Consider the following 20,429-nt stretch of genomic DNA (forward strand, 5'->3'; position numbering starts at 1 on the left):
GACAGCCACAGGGTCACAGGCCGACGAGTGCCGTTTTGGTTCTCTGTGCTTCTTCATTCTTCTGATAACATGCCCACACCAAGGAAGCCACTGCTATCAAAAGGTGGCTGGTGCGGGAGGTGGCTGAGCCATCCTGGTACACCCTCATCCTGAGGCCAGCTATGAAGCAGCCAGTGAAGAAGATGGGTGATTTCATCATACTTGGAATCTAAATGTGGCTGTGGAAGAGCATATGGCTTCGCAATTGTGTTTTGAGGTTTTATTTCTTTCTCTTTCCCAGTGCAGACAGTTGCTGTCATTTTCACGAGATGAAATGTGCACTGGTGTTATATTTGATGCTGAAATTCACAAATTCACACATACTTTCCTTTAGCAGCCCCAGCCAAACTTTAAAGAATTTCTAACCACTGTAGGTTCTTTTTTTTTTTTTTTTTTAAGATATTTGATCATGATGCCTTTAGCAGATTTAATTTTGAAAACGAGGTGATGTAAGGAATTTTGGCAGAAAAAAAAAAGCCACCCACAAAAGACTAGGAGGACCACTGTTTCACACCCAGAGAACAACTGTTGCACATTGGTTCTGTTGAGCTTGTACAAGCGCGATCTTCTGCAATGAAAAACCCGGTAAAGTAAAAAGTCCTGTAGGTGCGTGTCCCTTCAGGGGCTGGGCCCTGCGCCGGGGTGCGGGGTGGCGGAGCCCCGCGAGCGCTGCCGTGCCGCCACCGCCCGCTGGGCCCGGGGCTTGTGCAGGGCCGAGGGGCGAGAACCGGTCCGCCGGGGCGCCCGGCCGGGGTCGGAGCCGCGGCCACGAAGGGAGCGGCGGCGGCAGCGCTAAGCCGTGCCCGTGGGGGCGGGGGGGCGGCGGCGGCGGCGCCGGGGAGGCAGCCGCTGGGGCGCGGGGCGCACGGCGCTGAGGGGCGGGGGCAGGGCGCCGGCGGGAGGGCAGGCGCGGCCCCGCCGCCCGGGGCAGGGGCAGGTCTTGGCCCGGCCGGGCAGGCGCCGGCAGCCGCCGAGGGTGCCGGTGTCCCCGCCGGCCCGAGCGGGGATGGCCGCGCCGGTGCGGGGGAGGCGGGACCCAGTGACGGTCCCCGCGCGCGCTCTCCCGGGCGCTCGGGGGCGGCTGCCGCCGGCGGGACCCGGCCCGGCGCGTGCCGGACCTGCCCCTCCCTCCCGCCCCGCCCCCCCGCCCCGCCGCCCCCAGCCCCACGCACACGCACGCACCCACACACGCCGCCACCCACACGCGGTCACGCTCCCTCACACGCACACGCCGCCGGCGCGGCTCCGGAGCGCGGCGGAGAGAGGCGGCCGCGCCGGGTCACCTTCCCGGCCTCTGGCAGCGGGAAGGGCGCCCTCGCCGCCATCCGCCGCTTCGGGCCGGCCCGGCCCCGGGTGAGCGGATGCCCCGGGCCGGCGCGGGCATGAGCTGCGCAGAGGGGAGCGTCGTCCTCCCTCCCGGGGAGCCGCAGCCGGACCGCGCCGCCCCGCTGGAGCTGCCGGCCGCAGCGGGGGACGAGAGCGGGGACAGCCCGGAGGAGGGAGACAGCGGCGGCCCCAGCGCTGGCGAGGGCCGGAGGGGCGGCTCGGAGAGCGGCCGCGCCGAGGCGGGGGCCGCCGGCGGCGACAAACCCGAGACCCGCTCGGTGTGCAGCAGCGAGAGCGGCAGCGGCAGCCACCCCGGCGGGGCCGGCCCCATCTGCAAGATCTGCTTCCAGGGCCCCGAGCAGGTGAGGAGAGCGGGGCGGGCGGGCAGCTCCCCGCGCCCAGCGCGGACGGGCCGGTCCCCTCACCGCCCCCCGCCCCCGAGGCGGCATTGGCGGGGGCCGGCGGCGGGCGGGCGGGCGGCGGGGAGCGATCAGCACCAGGGACAGGGCTCGCCCCGCCGGCCCCGCGCCCGCCCCGCCGGCCCCGCGCCCGCCCCGCCGGCCCCGCGCCCGCCCCGCCGGCCCCGCGCCCGCCCCGCCGGCCCCGCGCCCGCCCCGCCGGCCGGGCTGCTGCCCTCTGCCGCCCTCGCCGTGCTGCCTGCCGAGCGCGGCCGGCGCCCTGGCGGGGACAGCCCTCCCCGAAGCGGGCGTTGCGAGCCTCAGCTGCTGTACGAGGCGGTGTGACAAACGCTTGGGGCAATTGTGAGCCGGCGCAGAGCTCCAGGACCGTTCCGAGATGTGTTATGGCTGGCTTGCACGCCGTGTAGTCTTCCTGCCATCACGCTCGCTGGCTGTCCCTTCGGGGACTTTAAACAATACGAATTTCTCAGGTGTCCATTAGACTTTCAAATGAGAGTGTTAGCTTACAGGTAGTGCTGGGAAGACCTCCAGGTATCTCCTCTGTCATTGCATTACTGGACACAATATCAGTGGTGGATCTGTAGCTAGCGTTTTGTAGCTTGTCTTGTCGTTTAGCTAAAAAAAGATATCTTTCCGAGGAAAGAGAAAAGCTGGTTTATGTAATTCAGAAATATGTGAACTACTGGGGGAAGTATTTAGTTACATTATTTGGGGTGCTGCCAGGCTAGCTGGACAGTGCGGAGCCCGGCTCCAAGAGCACGGTTCTCTGACGTCACCCGTTTCTCTCCTAGCGATGACTGCAAATAACAGTTGGAACAATGCATGTAATCACTTTCAGTACCGTTTGAGGTATTTGAAAGGGCTAATGCTACTGTTGCTTGATGCGCAGTAATCTTTCACTTGTTTCACATATGTATGTGTACATGCATAGACAGTTCTCTGGCTTTGCCTCATTAGAAGCACTTAGACTTCTTAAGACAGTTTAATTTTTGAGTATATACATGCTTTTTCACGTATTAAAGTTTAGACCAGTTCATTGTTATACACCTATAAATATTTTGGTATTGAATGTGCAGGTACATAAAAGATTCCTTTAAAATGAATGTTTCTGTGTTGCCTTTTCAGGGTGAATTGTTAAATCCGTGCCGCTGTGACGGGTCAGTGCGATACACACATCAGCTTTGCCTGTTAAAGTGGATAAGTGAAAGAGGGTCATGGACCTGTGAACTCTGCTGTTACAGATATCATGTTATAGCAATTAAAATGAAAAAGCCTTGCCAGGTAATTTGTTTGTTTGTTTTTAAAAATATGTCTTTCCAGTCATTTTTAAAATCAAAATGATTCTTAGGTTTATTTCAAGGTTTTTGGAAAATACAGTGGAAGAGCCTGTATACTTCACCAGTTAGCACTTGCACCCACTTGAAGTTAGCTTTAAGACCAGTCACTTATTAAAATGTGCAGTCGTTTGATTCTGTTACATTCTTCTAGCTTTTGGCTTGCCATAGAAATGGTCTTCAGAGTTTGATAAATTCTCTAATTAGATGTCATACTGAGACATGACAGAACAACTCAGATCTCCCTGATTCACTTTCTAAATTTTAAACATGCCTTCATAGTTTGTTAAATAGTCAGAGGTTGTGAAATCAATTTTTCAATTGTGAAATTCATTTTTCAAGCTTTGGGTCCAGAGGAGAGAGGCAAAGAAGATTTCTGTTGCCTGTGTATTCATCTGTTGTAAAAAAGTAAAAGTGACTTTTCAGTCTTGGCACAATCCAGAGTAGCAAAATGCTCTGTTAAGTTTGTCCACCAATAGCTGTTTCAGAAGCTGAAACATGCAGTAACATTTTTCACAGCTCCCTTTTAATAGCATCACAACGTGCAGCTGGAAGTTAGAACATTATAGTGGTAGTGTGTTCAGGGAGAGGGGAGGGAAAACTCAAAGCTTCAGCAAATCTGTTAGGGAAGCCTTGATACCACTTTGCATATCAGAATTCTTTAGAGGCTTAAAATTCCATCCTAGAAATTGTATTTCATAAGATCGGAGGAACACATTTAGTAAGATAATTGAATCTTTTTCCAGTTTTGATTCTATGAGCTCAGCGTTGGTGGAGCTCTTGAAGGCCAGAGGATGCGGGCCATTCTTCTGTGCCTGCGTTTGATTGGAGTTTTATAGAAAACTTGGATGGGAATGGCAGTTGTGTGAGCATGATAAGCATTCCTTGGATGTAAGATAACTGACATATTTGCTTACAGCTGTTTAGAACAGGTGCAAGTACTTTCAGACCCAGTTTGACTTCAAGCTTCTCCTTCATGAATCCACAAAGGAAACTTTTTGATAAGCTTTCCTGGATAGAATCTTTATGATGTAAAAAAGTAATGGATTTGAAAATGCTCCAGAAAATGAAAGTAGTGGATTCTACATAGACTTTATCTGGTGGTTTGGCATGGGATTCTATTTGATCCTATTGGCTTATTTTAATCTTTAAAAAATCTTTATTTCTTGTATATCCAGAACAATCTCATCCTTGTCCTAGCAAAGGATATATTACCAACAGTTTGCAATGGTAGTCTCTGAAAATTGTTTTTTTGACAGCAAAGACCTGACACAGTTGCCTGCAAAGAGGCATCTAGTACTGTTCTGAGATGTCACAAGGTAGCCAAAATGCCTACACAGGATAGCAGATATGATGCAACTTATGACCTGGAACTCTGGAACTGCAGCTGGAAGCCAAGTGAGATTATAAAGGACCTCTGAAATGTCATTGGACACTTATCTGTGGACAACAGAACCAAGCCCCAGTTTGAAAAACAGCTATTAAATTTCTGTGGAAAACAAAAGCAAAGAAGAAAGAAAGCATCAGTAGGTGACACAGTAGACAACAATGTTTGGCCAAGCCAAAGCGAAGTACAAAGAAACCGAAGAACCAAAAGTTAAATGCCATTCTTTTTCTGAGTTATGGCACTTTTTGGGGAGGGGTGGGAACTAGATTCGTGTTTCTCTTTCAATAGCTTAAAAAGTACTTGATTTATTCTTAACCCCATCTTTCATTTTTAATGTAAATTATTTAAGTCTATCCTTTTTTATTCTTGAAAAAACAGCATGCAAAAACATTTCATGGAGTTGCATACTCAAATAATGCTAGGCATACATTCCTGACACCCAAAGGGTCATGCAGTACCTTTCTCATTTTCCTACACTTAATATTCCTTTTGTAGTTACAGAATCTAAAAGGAAGTCTCAAAACTGTGGCCATCTGTTTATTTTTATAAGGGTGATCAGTCTTACAATGCCCTCGCTCTTCTCCCATGTTGTTAAGTATGATAGTATTGGCCATTTTTAACAGCTGTCTTGATTTAAGCTTTTGGGCACGTTCTGATTCATTTGCTTGACTACACAAAAGCCTGTTTTAAGGTAACTTTTCGGCCAGGTTTGTTAGAAAGCTAAGGCCTAGACCATACAACACAGAAGCAGTTTACATCTTCATTGAGGTATTAATGTACTTTAAAGTTCCCAAGCAAGCAAGATTTCTTATATTACATTAGATACAATATTTGGACAGGAGTAGTTCACTCTCTCTACAGCTAGTAGTCTGCCTCAGTCCATGCTCTCAATCGCTACCAGTCTTTTACTTATTAGATCTGTGTAGGCAGTGTCATAAAAGAGAACAAGGATGCTGTTTCCCAAAATAACTTTTTCTATGCAGATTTACACTAGCTCCTCAGGTTTACTTTTGCATCATGTATTTATGGAATGGAACAATGCATAGGGAGTTAAGAATAGGAGATTTTTCTATGTTTTCTTCCAGTACACTGGAATAGATGTGAATATTCCATTTAATATCTAACATTTTCTATGGTTTCTGTTGCTTCATGGCAGGGAAAGTAATCCCAAAGGGGGGCCTCTTTGGAGGCAGTACATTCAAGGAACAAAATTTATTATGGTAAGTGACTATTCCAATAGAAATTTTTCCAGTGTCACTTTTTATATTTCAGCAACTACCACCTAATTCACTTTTAAGAGCCTGATCCTGGAAACGCATAGACTTTAAATATAGGAATAGGTCTTCAAACATAAAAAATAACAAATTAATCGATGGGCTAATAGTGGAGGTTGGGCATATAAACAAGTTGATGATGTTTGATACGGTGTTTCACAAAGAAATGCAGATTTGATTTTTTTTCAGTATCCTTCTCAGGATCTTATCAGAAAGACATTTAAAATTGCACTAGTCTTTTAATGGAAGCGCATGTTCATGTTGCTGGGCTTGCTCCTTACGGTGGGGTGGAATTTGATCCCATAATAGGCAAGGTTATATTAATAACTAGAACCCCTCCAAAACTATAATGAAGGGAGTTGGAATAAATATTGCTTTGATGGTTTGAGCAGGGAGTTTTGGAAGGTTTTTGAAACCACTTAAAAAAGAGGGACAAACTTTAAATGTCTGACTTGCAAGATAAACCCACTTAGAATTACATTTTAGATTAACAAAGAGAAAGAAAGCACAAGCAGAAATATTTTTATATTTGTTTGTTAAGCTCTATAATTTGCACAGATTTCCTTCCTAAAGGAAATGTAAACAGATTGCTTTATTGCTGCTTTTTAATTATTAAGCTGTTAGCAAATTAGTTCAGTAGGCTTGCAGTTAAGCATGAATGTATATGAAAGAATGTAAATTCTCTTGTAAGATTTGAAAATACTGTTTAAAGTGGAATATAGTCATACAAAGGCTGAGAAAATAGACTTTGGTGCTAAACCCGATCATTTCTATAAAGGTGAACAATAAAGATATTTAGAGAAAAGCCTTTTCCAGACTGTTACTGTAGTCTGTCATAAAATAGTATTCTGTTAGATGTTTAATATATCCTGTGCTTCTGTTCACTGAAACATTATATTCTGGTACTCTAGATGAACTGGACCCATTCCAAAAGTGATACAGTAGATTGGTGTGCTAATTTAAGAGCTAATTGTGTAGCAATTCAACACCTTATCTGACATCAGGAAAATCACAGAGCAGTTATTTTAAAAAGTAAATTCTTAATTATCAAGTCTGATTTCTTAATGTAGACAGTAAATTAAGGTTGTACTTAGTATTATTTAAGCAAATATGTAGTTACTGGAGATGGAATGTGGCTCATGAGTTCAGTGGTTTTCAGTGGCCCAAATTGCGATTACTAACATGTGACATGTTCAGCATAAAAATTACTCTTGCTAACAGTTTTCATGAATTACAGGTTCAATTTTTCAACTCTTGTTAATGTAAGTAGCCCTCACTCATGTGAGTAATCTCAATAGCATCAATTAGATAAGCATGAGCCAGACTATAGCAGACTGCGTGTACGTACATGCATGTTATATTTAAAAGTGCAAAAGTCAAGTTCTTCAGATACTTCAGTATGGAGGCCAGTGTCCAGCAAATATGCATAATGAATGTTTAGTAAATTGCTAATGACTCTGCTCAGTTGGATGAATGCATTTACTCTTTGTAGGCATAACTAAGAAGGGGAAAGGGAGAAGGCTCAAATCTCTAATTGTGCTTTTTAAACCACACTATGTACTAAACAACAATCTACTAATGTTGCTGCTGTTAAATTGCCTGTAATGAAGATCAGGAGAATACATTGTGCTGTTCAATATGTCAATGTACACAAAGAACAAAAAGGATTGTCCCAGTCTTGGACCATTTACAAAGAAGTTTGAACAAGGGGTAAGGGACAAGTCTATGGGGATATGTAAAACCAGCGGTGTCTGTACACTAACGATTTTTAACTATCATTGAGTTTTTGGCATCTCAAATGACATGAGTTTTAAGGTGCCTCTTGAAAAGAAAAGAATGAAGCTTTGCAGACACCCTTTGAGTGTGGAGGCTGTATGGAAGGGCTATTAGAAAATAAACCACTTGGCTGAGATAGGTATCGTGAACTGAACAGAAATGAGATTCATTATCTGACTAGTCATTAGAAGGTAATTAATATGGCATGAAAAGCCTGGAAGGACTTAAACAATCAAGTCAAATATTTTTTATTTGATGTGATGGGGAAGAGAGGATCCAGCATAGCAGAGAAAGAAGGGCAGTAACATGGTCAAAGTAGGAGACTAAAAAAAATTGTATTTGAAGCAGTCTTGTGGTTGCTGAGAAAATTACATTTGTCATGAGCTTAAAAGCTGTGTTACAGTAACTGAAACATAAGATGAAAGCGAGGATGAGAAATTAATTTTTAATGTATGAATAGTCTTAGATATGCTACATGGAAAGCACATGCAAGTTCTAGAAATACTGTGAACAGGCCGATTCAAATAGATATGTACATTTAATTCCTGGGTTACATGACAGATTCATAAATTGGAGGATGAATCTGTACTGCTTGAGGAAGGCTGGGGCATCAAAATCTTAGAGATTTTAATGAACTTAAATGTACGGTAAGATCTGTACAAAAGGTGTCAGAAGCAGACAAATGTTTTAGTTTTGAAAGGAGAGAGAAGTCTGAAACAGAAAAGTAGATTTGTCAGTCATTAGCATAGATACAGTAGCTGTACTCACACTTTTTTTTTTTTCCTAAGCACCTACTTTGGCCACTTCTAGGGAGGAGTTACTAGACTAGATAGACCTTTCAGTTTGATGCACTCTGAGTAGTTTCAGTAACATGCACTAGGTAGATGCTCGTGATCACGATCAGTTCTAAGTAGCGTGCTTGATGAGTCTAGAAGCAAAAGGATAGCAGGGCTGTTGAAGGGGCCAGTGGTGTCAAAGTTGTGGATTTTTTCTGTGGTGGGAAAGGCAAAATATATTTCCAGTGTACTTTCTGGGAAAAATCTCAAGGTAAATGAGAGACTGAAAAAGAGAGTTGGGGTAAGCAGGTGGATCAGGAGTAAGGACAAAATTATGTCACTGGTGTAAGGTAGAGAGAATATAGAAGAAGAGAGGACAGTAAAAAATTCATTACTGCTGGAAAGGACAGAAATGCAAAAATGGAAGGCATCAGAGAGAAAATGCTAAGGGGATGATGAATTTCATGTTGCATGATGTTATCTTTGTTTTCTTGTAATTAACACACAGAGAGACTCAGATAAATGGAATAGTCAGTTGAAAAATAAAGGCAACAAAGAGATGTGGAGACAAAAGTCAGTTAAGCTTGAGAAATAAATTTGGTTAGCCATTCAAGTGAGAGAACAAATTTGTCACGGAGCAAGTGAGCAGGCCACTGGTGTACTACTGGCATCCTAGGGCCAAAATATCTGGCTGGTAGCATACGGAGCTGAAAGAGTGCAAGATGAACATCACAGTGGAAAGGAGGAACAAGACTGTAGACTCTTTAGAAGGATGGAGAGAATTGCTAACTAATGACTAGTAAGAGGGAATGGGATGGAAGAATCATCAGTACCAACCAATGATCTGAAAGTCATGAAATAATGAAGAGTCATATGTGAATAAATGAACTGATTCTGTCAAAGTCATACCACAGTGAGAGTTTAGTAGGGATAAAGAAGAGCTAATAACAAAAGGCTAGATACAGACCTAGGTGAAAAGCTAGTCAAAACAATGAACAGCCATTTGTTGACTATGAACACTGAAGCATAATTGTAAGTCTGATAAAGAGAGATTATATTCATCTGAGGGGTCACAGCAGTCATCAACATAGGAGTTGAAGCCATCAGGAAGGAACATGGGAGATTATAAAGAGAGTCAAGAATTGAAACTGGAAAGATGAAGTAGAAAGGGATTAAGTGCACAGAAAATAGAAGCTTGAAAGAGGGGACCGATTTTGTATTAGAGTCCTATATGAAAGAACGGAGAGTGATGAAGGGGGCGAAGATTTAGGTCAGAACTGCCCAAACTTGGAAACCAACTGTTTGAAACCTATGATTCAGTTAAGAAACTTAGATATTTCTAGTCTAGTTGGGATTTTAATATTGTCTGGCAAAACTTAGGCTTTCTTGCTGGTTGGAAGGGACCAAGATGGAAACAGTGATCTAGAAGGTGTAGTTAATATCTGGGATTTTGCGACAATGGTTGGAGTGCCACCAGCAAACACCTGAGATCCGCTTTCCTGATTCTCTGTGTGTTCACACTTTGCTAGGTGGAACATTTGGTCAAAAATGGCATCTCAACTGATAGAACTCAGGAAATCTGTTATTTTTGTCAGAGCATCAGCTATAGCATGCAGGGAGATAGGCAAGCCACTCCGGTGCTCACATCTGCCTATTTAAGATAGGGGATTACCACTAAAATAATTAGGCAAAGAAATGGTGATTATGGCATAGAGAACAATTTTGTACTAACATGTACAGTGATTTTAAACTAGTTCTCTTACTTTCACTTAGGCAGTTCTTTGGACTTCTAAAGTATATACTAAGGTAATCAAATACCTACACAAAAACAGAGCCTGTTTTGAAGGTATGTGGATGCCTGCCCCTCTTATGTTATTCTTTTACTTCCCATAGCTTATTAAAAAAGCAATTGTTTCTTGTTTTAACCTGTGGAATGCCTAAGTTGTGCTCAGGGCAGTTTGACTGCTTGAACAGTGTGAAACAACAGTTAGCACATTCTAAAGTGTGAACTGTACTTGGAAATAAAGTTTTAATTACAAGTGTCATCCTGATCTGGTAGTAAGGTATATAGATATAGATTTTAAAAGTGTCATTAACTTGGTGTATTAAATAGTGGATTAAGTTGGATTCCTTTGCACCTAAGGTTTTCATGGAGCAAAATGACTAGCATGAAACATGGTGCCAGGCTGTTATTTGGAGTAGGTTTTCAAAATATCTTGAGTAGCAGTTATTACTGGAATTATAAGGATAAACAATGTATGTACAGCAGATGCCATTAGAAAAATACATCCAAAAGTAAAGGGCAGTGTGAATGGGAATCAAGATTGCTACATATACATAGTTACTGCCATTTTAAATGCTTAGGCTATCTAAGTAAAAATGCAAGGCTTAAGATATCTTAAGGGACCTGCTTTGAGGAACCTTTGAGTTCCTGGGTTTTGTAATTTTTTTGTCTGTTTGATTGGATACTTTACCAACAACTTGATCTTCTAGCCTAAAATTGATGAGATTTATTTAGTGATGAATGATTTGTGAGTTTTTCAGATGCAAATTTTTGTCTTTTCGTCTTATGTCCAAAATCCTGATTATTCAGGTCTTTAATTCCTATCAACAGAGACTAGTGAAAAACTTTGTAATCAAGCACTGGTTGTTCCAGCATGCTGCTTCTATTAATATGAAAACTTGTTAATAAATGCTAGTGTACTGCTTTTATACCTCTTGTCTATGATTCCTTAGCTCATGCTTATTTGACAATGTAAGTAGCCGGCCCTGAGCTCCAAGTACTGTCATAACCTCCTGACTTCTCTACCAGTCATGCTACGTCAACTGTGAAGCGCCACTGTAGTCTTTTCCACAACTGAAATTTGTCAAAGAAAGTTTTATTAAATTCATTTTGAAACTTCCTTTTAATGCTTCTTGGGTTTGAATGTTGGTCAGTTTGCATTGGACTTCAGTGCTTCATCTGAATGACTGACAGTTGTGCTAACATACTTCTTTCTTAAAGTGTTCAACTGGGGAGACAGCTTTTACACCTATTGCACTTCGATTTTTTTAAAATGTTTGTCCCATATATAGATTCAAATTGGATATTTAGTATTCAGTGAAGTCTTTCTTACTGCTTCAGCAATGTGCAGAGGGCAGCCCCTTCCTCCTTTCATGCCAGCAGTGCAACAGCGAAAGAACAATTTGACCTCAGTTCTTTTGAAGTATTTGTCTGAGTCAGAGCACTCTCATTGTGAGTTTTGCCTGCATGACTTTTTCCATAGGGTTCTTTGCTTTTCGTTTTAAACTATTTCATCTTTCCCTTTTATTTTCTTTATTTCTACATTTCTTTTTCCTGCTTCTTTTGTTTACATTTCAGTAAAGCTGATGGAGAATGACTATTCCAGTTTTAGCCACATGCTGTTTCCTTTCTCCTTATTATTCTGCCCACCGTGCTCCACACCCCACCCCCCCCACCCCCACCCCCCATGTTTTTGCATATTTTTCTAGCAGTGCCTTCCCTCCAGGGCAGTCTTGAATTTTGCCATTTCTGTGATAAGCAAATTTCCAGCACAGGAATACATCATATTGATACCCAAATAAAGTATATTACTGGATGGAGGCTATTTCCTGAGCTAAAGCTAGGGCTCATTTCTCATGTCTTTTATGCCCAAAGAACAGATATAATAAAAAAATAATTCCTAGTAGTTTCAGAAAGTCATGAACCTTACCATCAAGATGAAATACTTGGTAGCTTCATGTGTATTTAGCTATTTTGCTAATGCTGGAAGAGTATTCCAAGTGCTAAAAGGATATTTAAAAAGGCAAATTCCATAAAATTGGCATCCAGGAAACAGTATCTGTAGGAAATAAGAATAAACTTCAGTATGCCTTCTCTCCTTTCATATTAAGGAAGCTCCCTGTGCTCACCAGGCAAGAACAGACAGACAGTCTACTTCTTAATGGAATGCTTTATGTATCTCTCATTGCTATTATCTAAGCAATCTGCAATTTACAATCTACTATAACTTGTGGTTACTCCCAGCACATTGTGTTCCTCCTTGGATGACTAAATTCTGCATCTCAATTTCAGAGCTGCTTGAAAGAATCAGCATAACACTGATGTGAGCTCACTGTTTCATATCGGAATAATATGAATAGAATATAAGAGTCTTACGCTTCCAGCCTTTTCCTGCACTTGCAACACTGTCCTCCACATAAATTCCTTCTTTAGCGACCACGAGAATCATCAGAAGCTCCATTCAGCGTCACCTTCCCAAAAGGACAATTTGCCTGTATTTAAATGTACAATGATAACTTTAAATTCTGCTGAGACTTTATGAAGAGGGTCACTTTCTCCTCCAGTAGCATTTACAGAGTATTGCGTATCATCTCATTGCTTTCTGGGTGCTTGCACCAAATAGAAGTTTGATTAATTACTGATGCCTTCTGATATCTGTCAAACTTCAGGGAAAGGTCTTTGTATCGTCTACTGCTCAGTGGATGATAAGGAGAAGATCATCAAATGCATCTTCGGGATTTCAAAATCTTCTGCTTCAGTCTGCCCTTTCCTTCCTATAGCCTTGCATAAAAGATCTAGAAAATACATGAAATTGATGAGTATTCTAGGGAAATGTACCTGCTTCAGAGTTTCTCCACTGACAGTCAATATTGTTACCATGTAATTGAATGTATAGAAATTTGTGGAAAAGCTGCTGTGCGTTCATGGGGGAGAGTTTATGGCTGTGGGGATTTGAGAAACTTCTTTTTCCTCTGGGCCTTTCCCTCAGGCTTTTGTAGATATGTCACTGATACAATCGTTGTGAACCTAGCCACTTCAGTCTTCTAGCCTAGCCTATTTCAGAAGAGAAAGTAGTTTCAGTAGTTTAAAGTTACTCTGTGATGTCTTGGTATTTATCACGTGACACAAGTGAATCCTTTTCTTCATGGTACAACTGTCATGCATCAGGTCCTCATGATAACCTTAAAGGTTCCTTTCTTCCTCATTTGGGTCCAGAGGTACAGGCTTCAAGTCTGTTTACTTAAAAATCACCTAGTATTTCCACAGTCATATGCCCTCTTGGACCCTGCATATCTCAAGTGTGACTAAGAAGCCATGCCTTTGTCCCAGCGTCACTCTCTCCTTCCTTTCCATCTTTTCTTAACTCTGCTGATGAATTGGCCGGGTTATCTAAGTACTGAACCATTGCTGCTTCTGATATATGAATTCTTAAGGATGTGACCCTTAGTTATGACATTAAATTTCTCACTATTTCTCTACTCCCCCCAGTAACTATACTGACCACTCCTTTTCCAGTATTGTGACAGAAGTCAGGAAGATTCTTGGGATAGAGACCTGCTTCAGGAGGAGTTACACTGTCTTTTTCTTTTTTTTTCTTTTTTCTTCTGGTAATCAAGGCTTAATTCAATTCACTTTAAGGGAATCATAAAATCATAGGATGGTTTGGGTTGGAAGGGGACTTCTTAAAGATCATCTAGTTCCATCCCCCGCTGCCATGGGCAGGGACACCTTCCACTAGATGAAGTTGCTCAAAGCCCCGTCCAGCCTGGCCTGAACACTTCCAGGGATGGGGCAGCCACAGCTTCTCTGGGCAACCTGTTCTGGTGCCTCACCACCCTCACAGTAAATAATTTCTTCCTCATATCTAATTTAAATCTACCCTCTTTTGGTTGAAAACCATTAAACCTCATCCTCTCACTACACTCCCTGATAAAGACTCCCTCCCCATCTTTCCTGTAGGTCCTCTTAGGAGAAAGAAGGTTTCGTAGAATGTTTTATGATATGAAAAAGAAAATTACTTTATGTAGTTAAATGACTTCATTTACAAACTCAGATTAATTTTGGAATTTGCATTGCTCTGAAGGGGTGATTAATTTGCATCTCATGATTATTTTTATTAATAAAACAAAGGACTTTCTGAAAATTTCTGTATGTGCTAGAAGGCCGCTATCCAACTGCTCAGTCAGTCTGTGGCACTCAGCATTTCTGCAGGGTGTTGTGTGTCCAGAATAGCAGCTGCTTAGCTGCCTGCTGGAGAATTCCACCACTGGACTTAGTTAACGTGTTGGCTGAGAGCCTGAGCTGTTTCACTTAGGTGGACCATGAGCAGGCATCCAAAAGTGGCATTCTAAAAGCTGTTCTTCTATTGGAAAGTTGCTGACGCTTGTTTTCACAGTCACCAAAAATACCAACCTTTCTCCTTCAGCACTGAGGCTGCCCACTCATTCCCAGTTCCCTGACTGGAGAAATGATGATTCCTTCCTTTGATCTCTCCCTTACGATCCAATATGAGTTAAGGCCAATACAGCAGAAAGGGTTCTTTTCACTACAGCACGGCAAAAGTTGTCTGTTGTTGGTGTCAGAATACTGGCCATTTTCCTGATTTTTTTTTCCATATAATTTTTTTGGATATTGAGCCATTGACAATATTCTCTACTTCAGAGCTGGATTCTGGGTAAGTTATTAACAGTCAGCCAAGTCTGACTGGGCAAACCTACCTGGAGAAGAGTATTAGGTCCTCCCCTTCCCATATCTGAGCCAGTTATCTCTTCGCGTGCTTTGAGCTATGAGATCTTATACTAGTTATTTCACAGTGCTGAGACATGTTGCATTCTCTCTGTCCGCACTCACCAGTCTTAGATGCCCTGCGTTTTCTCATCTTACAGTCTTGATGTTTCTCAGAGTCTAGTGAGTGAGTGAGAATTCCATCTGAAGTGGAGAAACCTTCCCTGCTTTTTTCATTAGGCATCATCGTTGTAAGGATGAGGTGCTTACAAACTTTGGATATCAATAAATTTTTGTCTTACTACAATGGCAGAACCAGGGCCATTTGAAGATCTACTTGCCTGTTTCTGTCCATTTCAGAGAGGTCAAAAAGGGCATGGTCTATGTGCAAAAATTTTTCCAAGTGGATAAAAACTTGTTTCAGGGCTTATATCCTATACGGCTATGAAGATGTTTTTCCAAGAGTGCCCTGAATAATTCCATCAGAGCTCAAGTGTTATTGTTAATATTGTTAAGGAATCCAGAAATAGTGCTGACTGTAGGACAGAGCAATCTGAGAGCTGCTGTTCTGAAAAGACCAATACCTCCGTCATACATAATATGACTATACCAATACCTCCAACATACATACAACACAATAGTCGCGAGTCAAGAAAAAGTGACTGTGTTTATAGACATAAACTTGAACAACAATTTGCAGAAGAGTAAGTGGTTCTTTGATAAGCATGTTTTCCATATGGACAGCACATATATATCTTTCATTCTCTCAAGTGATTCTTATATTTGAGAGAAACTGGGGGTATTTTTATTTTTATGTCTGCATTTGTACTGCAAGAGATGGTACACTGGTTATGTGTAAGTCATATAAGCACCATTAAGCCAAGAACAATTTATAGTTCAGGGGTTTTCAAACACAATTAATAAATACTGCAGTTTTTGATATTCTAACCATTGCTTCTTGCAGTACTATGAATTCCGATGCACAACATAAGTCAGAAAGCTAGGTATTTTCAGTGTTCAAAAGCATATTGTGCTATTTAATGTAATTACTCCAAGGGATTTCAGACATAGTCATGATATGATTAGATAGAAAAATAGCGTTTCTGGTGTTGCGTAGACTATAAAGGCAACTATTTTCTTTTTTTACAGATAGAACTATCATATTTGATGATACTTAGTATCTAAATTAGTTGCTGTAATTAAACACTACATTTTAGATGTTTCCAGATCTTAAAAATGGAGTCTTACAAGTAACTGGGTGATCAAAATCATGGCTACCCCAAACTATTAGAAAAAAATTGATTACTCATTCAAACAGCAGTACCTACTACTCTGTAGTTTTTATAAAGTCTGTAGTTTAGTGATTATGTAGCAGTACCTGAGAAAACTAAGGCAAATTACTTTTAAAATTTTGCTGTTTAGATTTTTAAATTAATAACTTAATTATTATTGCTGACTGTAGTAAACATACACTTATAAGAATTAATATAATGTATCATGCATCTTTTTATATGAAGTTTTAATTATACATAATATGAAATGTATAAAACAATTACAATAAATAAGTTAAAGTTTCTATTGGGCCAAATTTTCAAGCAGTATGTATTTAACATATTCAATTGCACAGTCTAAAATTTTATAATTACGACTACATTGTCTTCAAGTGAAGATTTATTGCTAATTTAATTGATTACAGAATCAATTTAATTGATTCACTAATATAATTAATTACATTCTAATTGACTTTTAGAGCAGGCTCTGCCAGAATATGTACAAGCCAGAACCCAGGATTGTTGTCTTCGTAATTACATGCTAGTAAATAACACATTGGTATCCTGCCTTTAATACATTATCATCCTGCCTTGTAACCTTCACCCAAGATACACATAATCTTGCTTAGGGATTAGACAAGGCAGCAACCTTACCTCTGAACTCAGGATATGTTTCTTTAGTCTTTTTCTTGCCCCCCCAAGTCTGGTTTCCTTTGTTTTGTATCTTACAAAGCAGCTCATGAAATCAGAATTGTCTCTTCCCCCATGTTGTGCATCTTCGAGATCTTCAAATGAAAATTCTGATCCCATTCTGTGAATTATTTTTTGTTCAGGGCCAAAAAGGTCAGAGGCCAGTATTTGTACTCAGTTGTTTTCTGGTGAGGTTGTACCCTTCACTGCTGAAACACATCATTGCCGTATAGCAATAAGAAGACCAGACAGTGAAGGCACTTCTTCAGATCCTGTGCCTAACCAGGGGTACAGAGTTATTTTGTGCCAGAATTGTTGTGATCTCCCCGATTCTCAGCTGTGAATATTGTTGCCGCAGGATGCAGGGGAATCCAGTGACAAGAGATGGTGATACACTACTTGAATTTCATGTCTTTGGTTTCATAGACTGCCTAGAAGCAGATAGTGGAAAGCAGTAAGTACTGTGTACTTTAAACAAAATGTTGGTAATTGATGCTTTACAACTTCTTAACTCTCCTTATCCAATTGAATTTGTTCGTACATCTACATTCTTTGGCTCCATCATCTAACCATCAATTTGTGGTTGGAAAAACACATTCATACTTAGCGTTTTCTACTCCTTTTACATTACTTAAATGCTTGAGAAGAGCTTTCTTTCAGTCTCAGTGAACTGGGAACTTTGAACTATAAAATTCCAACTGCATGGCATTTCTTCCACCTTCACATAGTTTATATGGTTCTTTTCCAGAAAAGGCCTTTCCATGGCCTATTTTTCAGCATCCAGAACCCACTGAAATAGGCCAGAGTCAGAGGTTGTTCCTGATGCTTTGCACTATACTAAAATCTCCCTACTCATCCCTGTGGAGGTGATGTGAATAATCAATTTCATTTGCTTTGTCTTCGGTTCAGTGAACATCTATGTATTGTATGGGAACTGGAAGTGTTCCAATAAATTACTTGGAAGGATTTCCACTATTGAATATCCCGAATACCACATAAATCTCAGTTATTAAAATAGTATCTTTAGAGATGAAGTTTAAAACCTTGCTTGAACTCAGTTGAACAATGGGTTTGAGTCAGGGTCTCTAAAGTACCAGTGCTTCCTCTTGTATGGGTTGTAAAAATTATTTAATTATTCATAGAGTCAAAAAGACAGAGAACGAATAGCCTGCACTTTCAGGAAATCCAGTTAGCAGATGAAATGTGAGTTTCAGTAAATGAACTGGAATTAGTACTTAAATACTTTCAATGAGGTTGACAAGAAGACATCATCAGGAATGATCAAGAACAGATGATCACTCTACATACTGACTGGTGGCCAGGGCATTTTTTTTAGAAGAGGTTAGTTCTGTCCCTCCATGCCGAGCAATTTTTTTTTTTTTTTTTTACACATCTTTAGTGAATGCATTAATATCATGAGCTGCACAAACTTATCCTCATGCTCAGAATCTTTTTTTTAGTTAAAAGTATTCAAAAGTTTCAGCTAGAATTTAGCTAACAGCTCCTTTCCCGGGAGGGAAGGAAAAAGGAACTCCAGAATCCTTTCTGATACCATCTGTTTCTGTCCAAAGAGAAGTACGGAGTTGTATAGGCACAACATGGTTAACCCTCCTAAATGACTAAGTGGCATGAAAATTGTTAATATGTCCTTCACACAGCTGATTTATAATCTTGCTGAGATACTTCCTCTGAGTAATTAGCATGAATAGTTGTTTTTTCTCAGTGTTCTTCCAGCAATGCAGACCTATCCATAACATGACAGTCTATGCTTGAGCTGTTTTCAGTTTAATTTTGCAGGTCATCTTTAAGTTGCAGAGAATGCAACAACCATGGCAGGCTTTCATTTCCTCCATTCATTCATATTTAATTTCAAGATAATGCTGTCAAGAGTACAGCTAGGTTGCAATGAAACTCAGTATTTCCACTGAAGCTGCAGTAGAAATTGAACAGTACCTGCTTTACAGTAGGAATAGTATTTATTCTCATAGAGTGGTAGTTTTCATTCACTGGCTTTCCCAAATATAAACATGTCCATGGAACGTTCAAAATACTGACAAACTTAAGCCATTAAGCTAAACTTAGTTGGTTAGAGTCTCATACGAGTCAAAAGCTTAGTTGAAAACAGTTCACTTTAACCTTACATATTTCTCACATATACATCTCTATAACACACCATAAGTATTAATTATTTTGTGATATGTATTTTGGGCAGAATTTGATCCTGGTGAATTCAGGCAATTCTTAATGAAAAGCAGAAATCAGGAAGTAGAAAAAATACTACTTTGTGCAGATAGGACATTTGACAGGTTTCATATGCTTTTGGGTGTTGAGAGTATTATATTAGTGACTGTGGAATGATGCCTGATTTAAGTATGCTCATTAGTAAAGGGCCAGCCTTTCTTTTGACACTGGATAGAATTACAATCCTTATTCTGATAGACCCGAGGGTTAACACACAGGATTAATATACTTATTTTAAATCATCAGGAGTTGATGTTTCTAGAAACTCTGAATGCCTCAATGTGGAGAGGAAGTTCACCTCCATCTACTGTTAAAACTAAATACCCATGTTCTGTCTCTAAAAGAGTGAAAATTATAGAATCATAGAATTGTTTAGGTTGACCTTTAAGATCATTGAGTGCAACTGTTAACCTACCACTGCCAAGTCCACCACTAAGCCATGTCCATAAGTGCCACATCTATGTATCTTTTAAATACTTTTAGGGATGGTGACTCAACCACTTCCCTGGGCAGCCTGTTCCAATGCTTAACAACCCTTCCGATGAAGAATTTTTTCCTAATATCCAAACTAAACCTCCCCTGGCACAATTTGAGGCCATTTGTTCTTGTCCTATCACTTGTTACTTGGGAGATGAGACCAACACCCACCTCACTACAGCCCCAGTATGTAGTTCAGGTAGTCATGGAGGGTGATAAGGTCTCCTCTCAGCCTCTTTCTCCTGGCTGAACAACCCCAGTTCCCTCAGACACTCCTCACAAGACTTGTGCTCCAGACCCTTCCCCAGCCCCGTTGCCCGTCTCTGGACACGCTCCCGCACCTCTATGTCCCTCTTGCAGTGAGGGGCCCAACACTGACCACTGCATTGGAGGTGCAGCCTCACCAGTGCCGAGTACAGGGGATAATCCCTTCCCTTGTCCTGCTGGCCACACTGTCTCTGATACAAGCCAGGGTGCTGTTGGCCTTCTTGGCCACCTGAGCACTGCTGGCTCATGTCCACCCAGCCATCAGCCAGCACCCCCAGGGCCTTTTCCCCCAGGCAGCTTTCCAGCCGCTCTGCCCCAGGCCTGTCACATTGCATGGGGCTGTTGTGACCCAAGGGCAGGACCCGGCACTTCTCCATGTTGAGCCTCATACAATTGGCCTTGGCCCATCAATGCAGCCCATCCAGTCCCCTCTGCAGAGCCTTCCTACCAACAAGCAGATCAACACTGCTGCTCAGCATGGTGTCATCTGCAACTTACTGAGGGTGCACTCGATCCCTTCTTCCAGATCATTGATAAAGATATTAAACATATGTATATAAACAAATATAAAATTGGTCCTAGCACTGAGCCCTGGAGAACACCACTTGTTACCAGCTGCCAACTGGATTTAACCCCTTTCACCA

General features: G+C 41.6%; 1 protein-coding gene across 1 annotated transcript in view; it reads left to right on the forward strand.

Annotated features, from left to right (window-relative positions):
- The first annotated feature begins 1,210 nt into the window (after positions 1-1,210).
- MARCHF11 (membrane associated ring-CH-type finger 11) overlaps positions 1,211-20,429 on the forward strand; it is a 36,296-nt gene continuing 17,077 nt past the window's right edge. Inside the window, exons 1-2 of the mRNA XM_055706480.1 lie at positions 1,211-1,727; positions 2,910-3,065. Of these exons, the coding sequence (XP_055562455.1) occupies positions 1,401-1,727; positions 2,910-3,065 (483 nt within the window). The 5' untranslated portion in view covers positions 1,211-1,400. The remainder of the gene's footprint in view (positions 1,728-2,909; positions 3,066-20,429) is intronic.

This window comes from Falco cherrug, chromosome 3, assembly GCF_023634085.1.
Source record: "Falco cherrug isolate bFalChe1 chromosome 3, bFalChe1.pri, whole genome shotgun sequence".
NCBI classification, from domain to species: Eukaryota; Metazoa; Chordata; class Aves; order Falconiformes; family Falconidae; genus Falco; species Falco cherrug.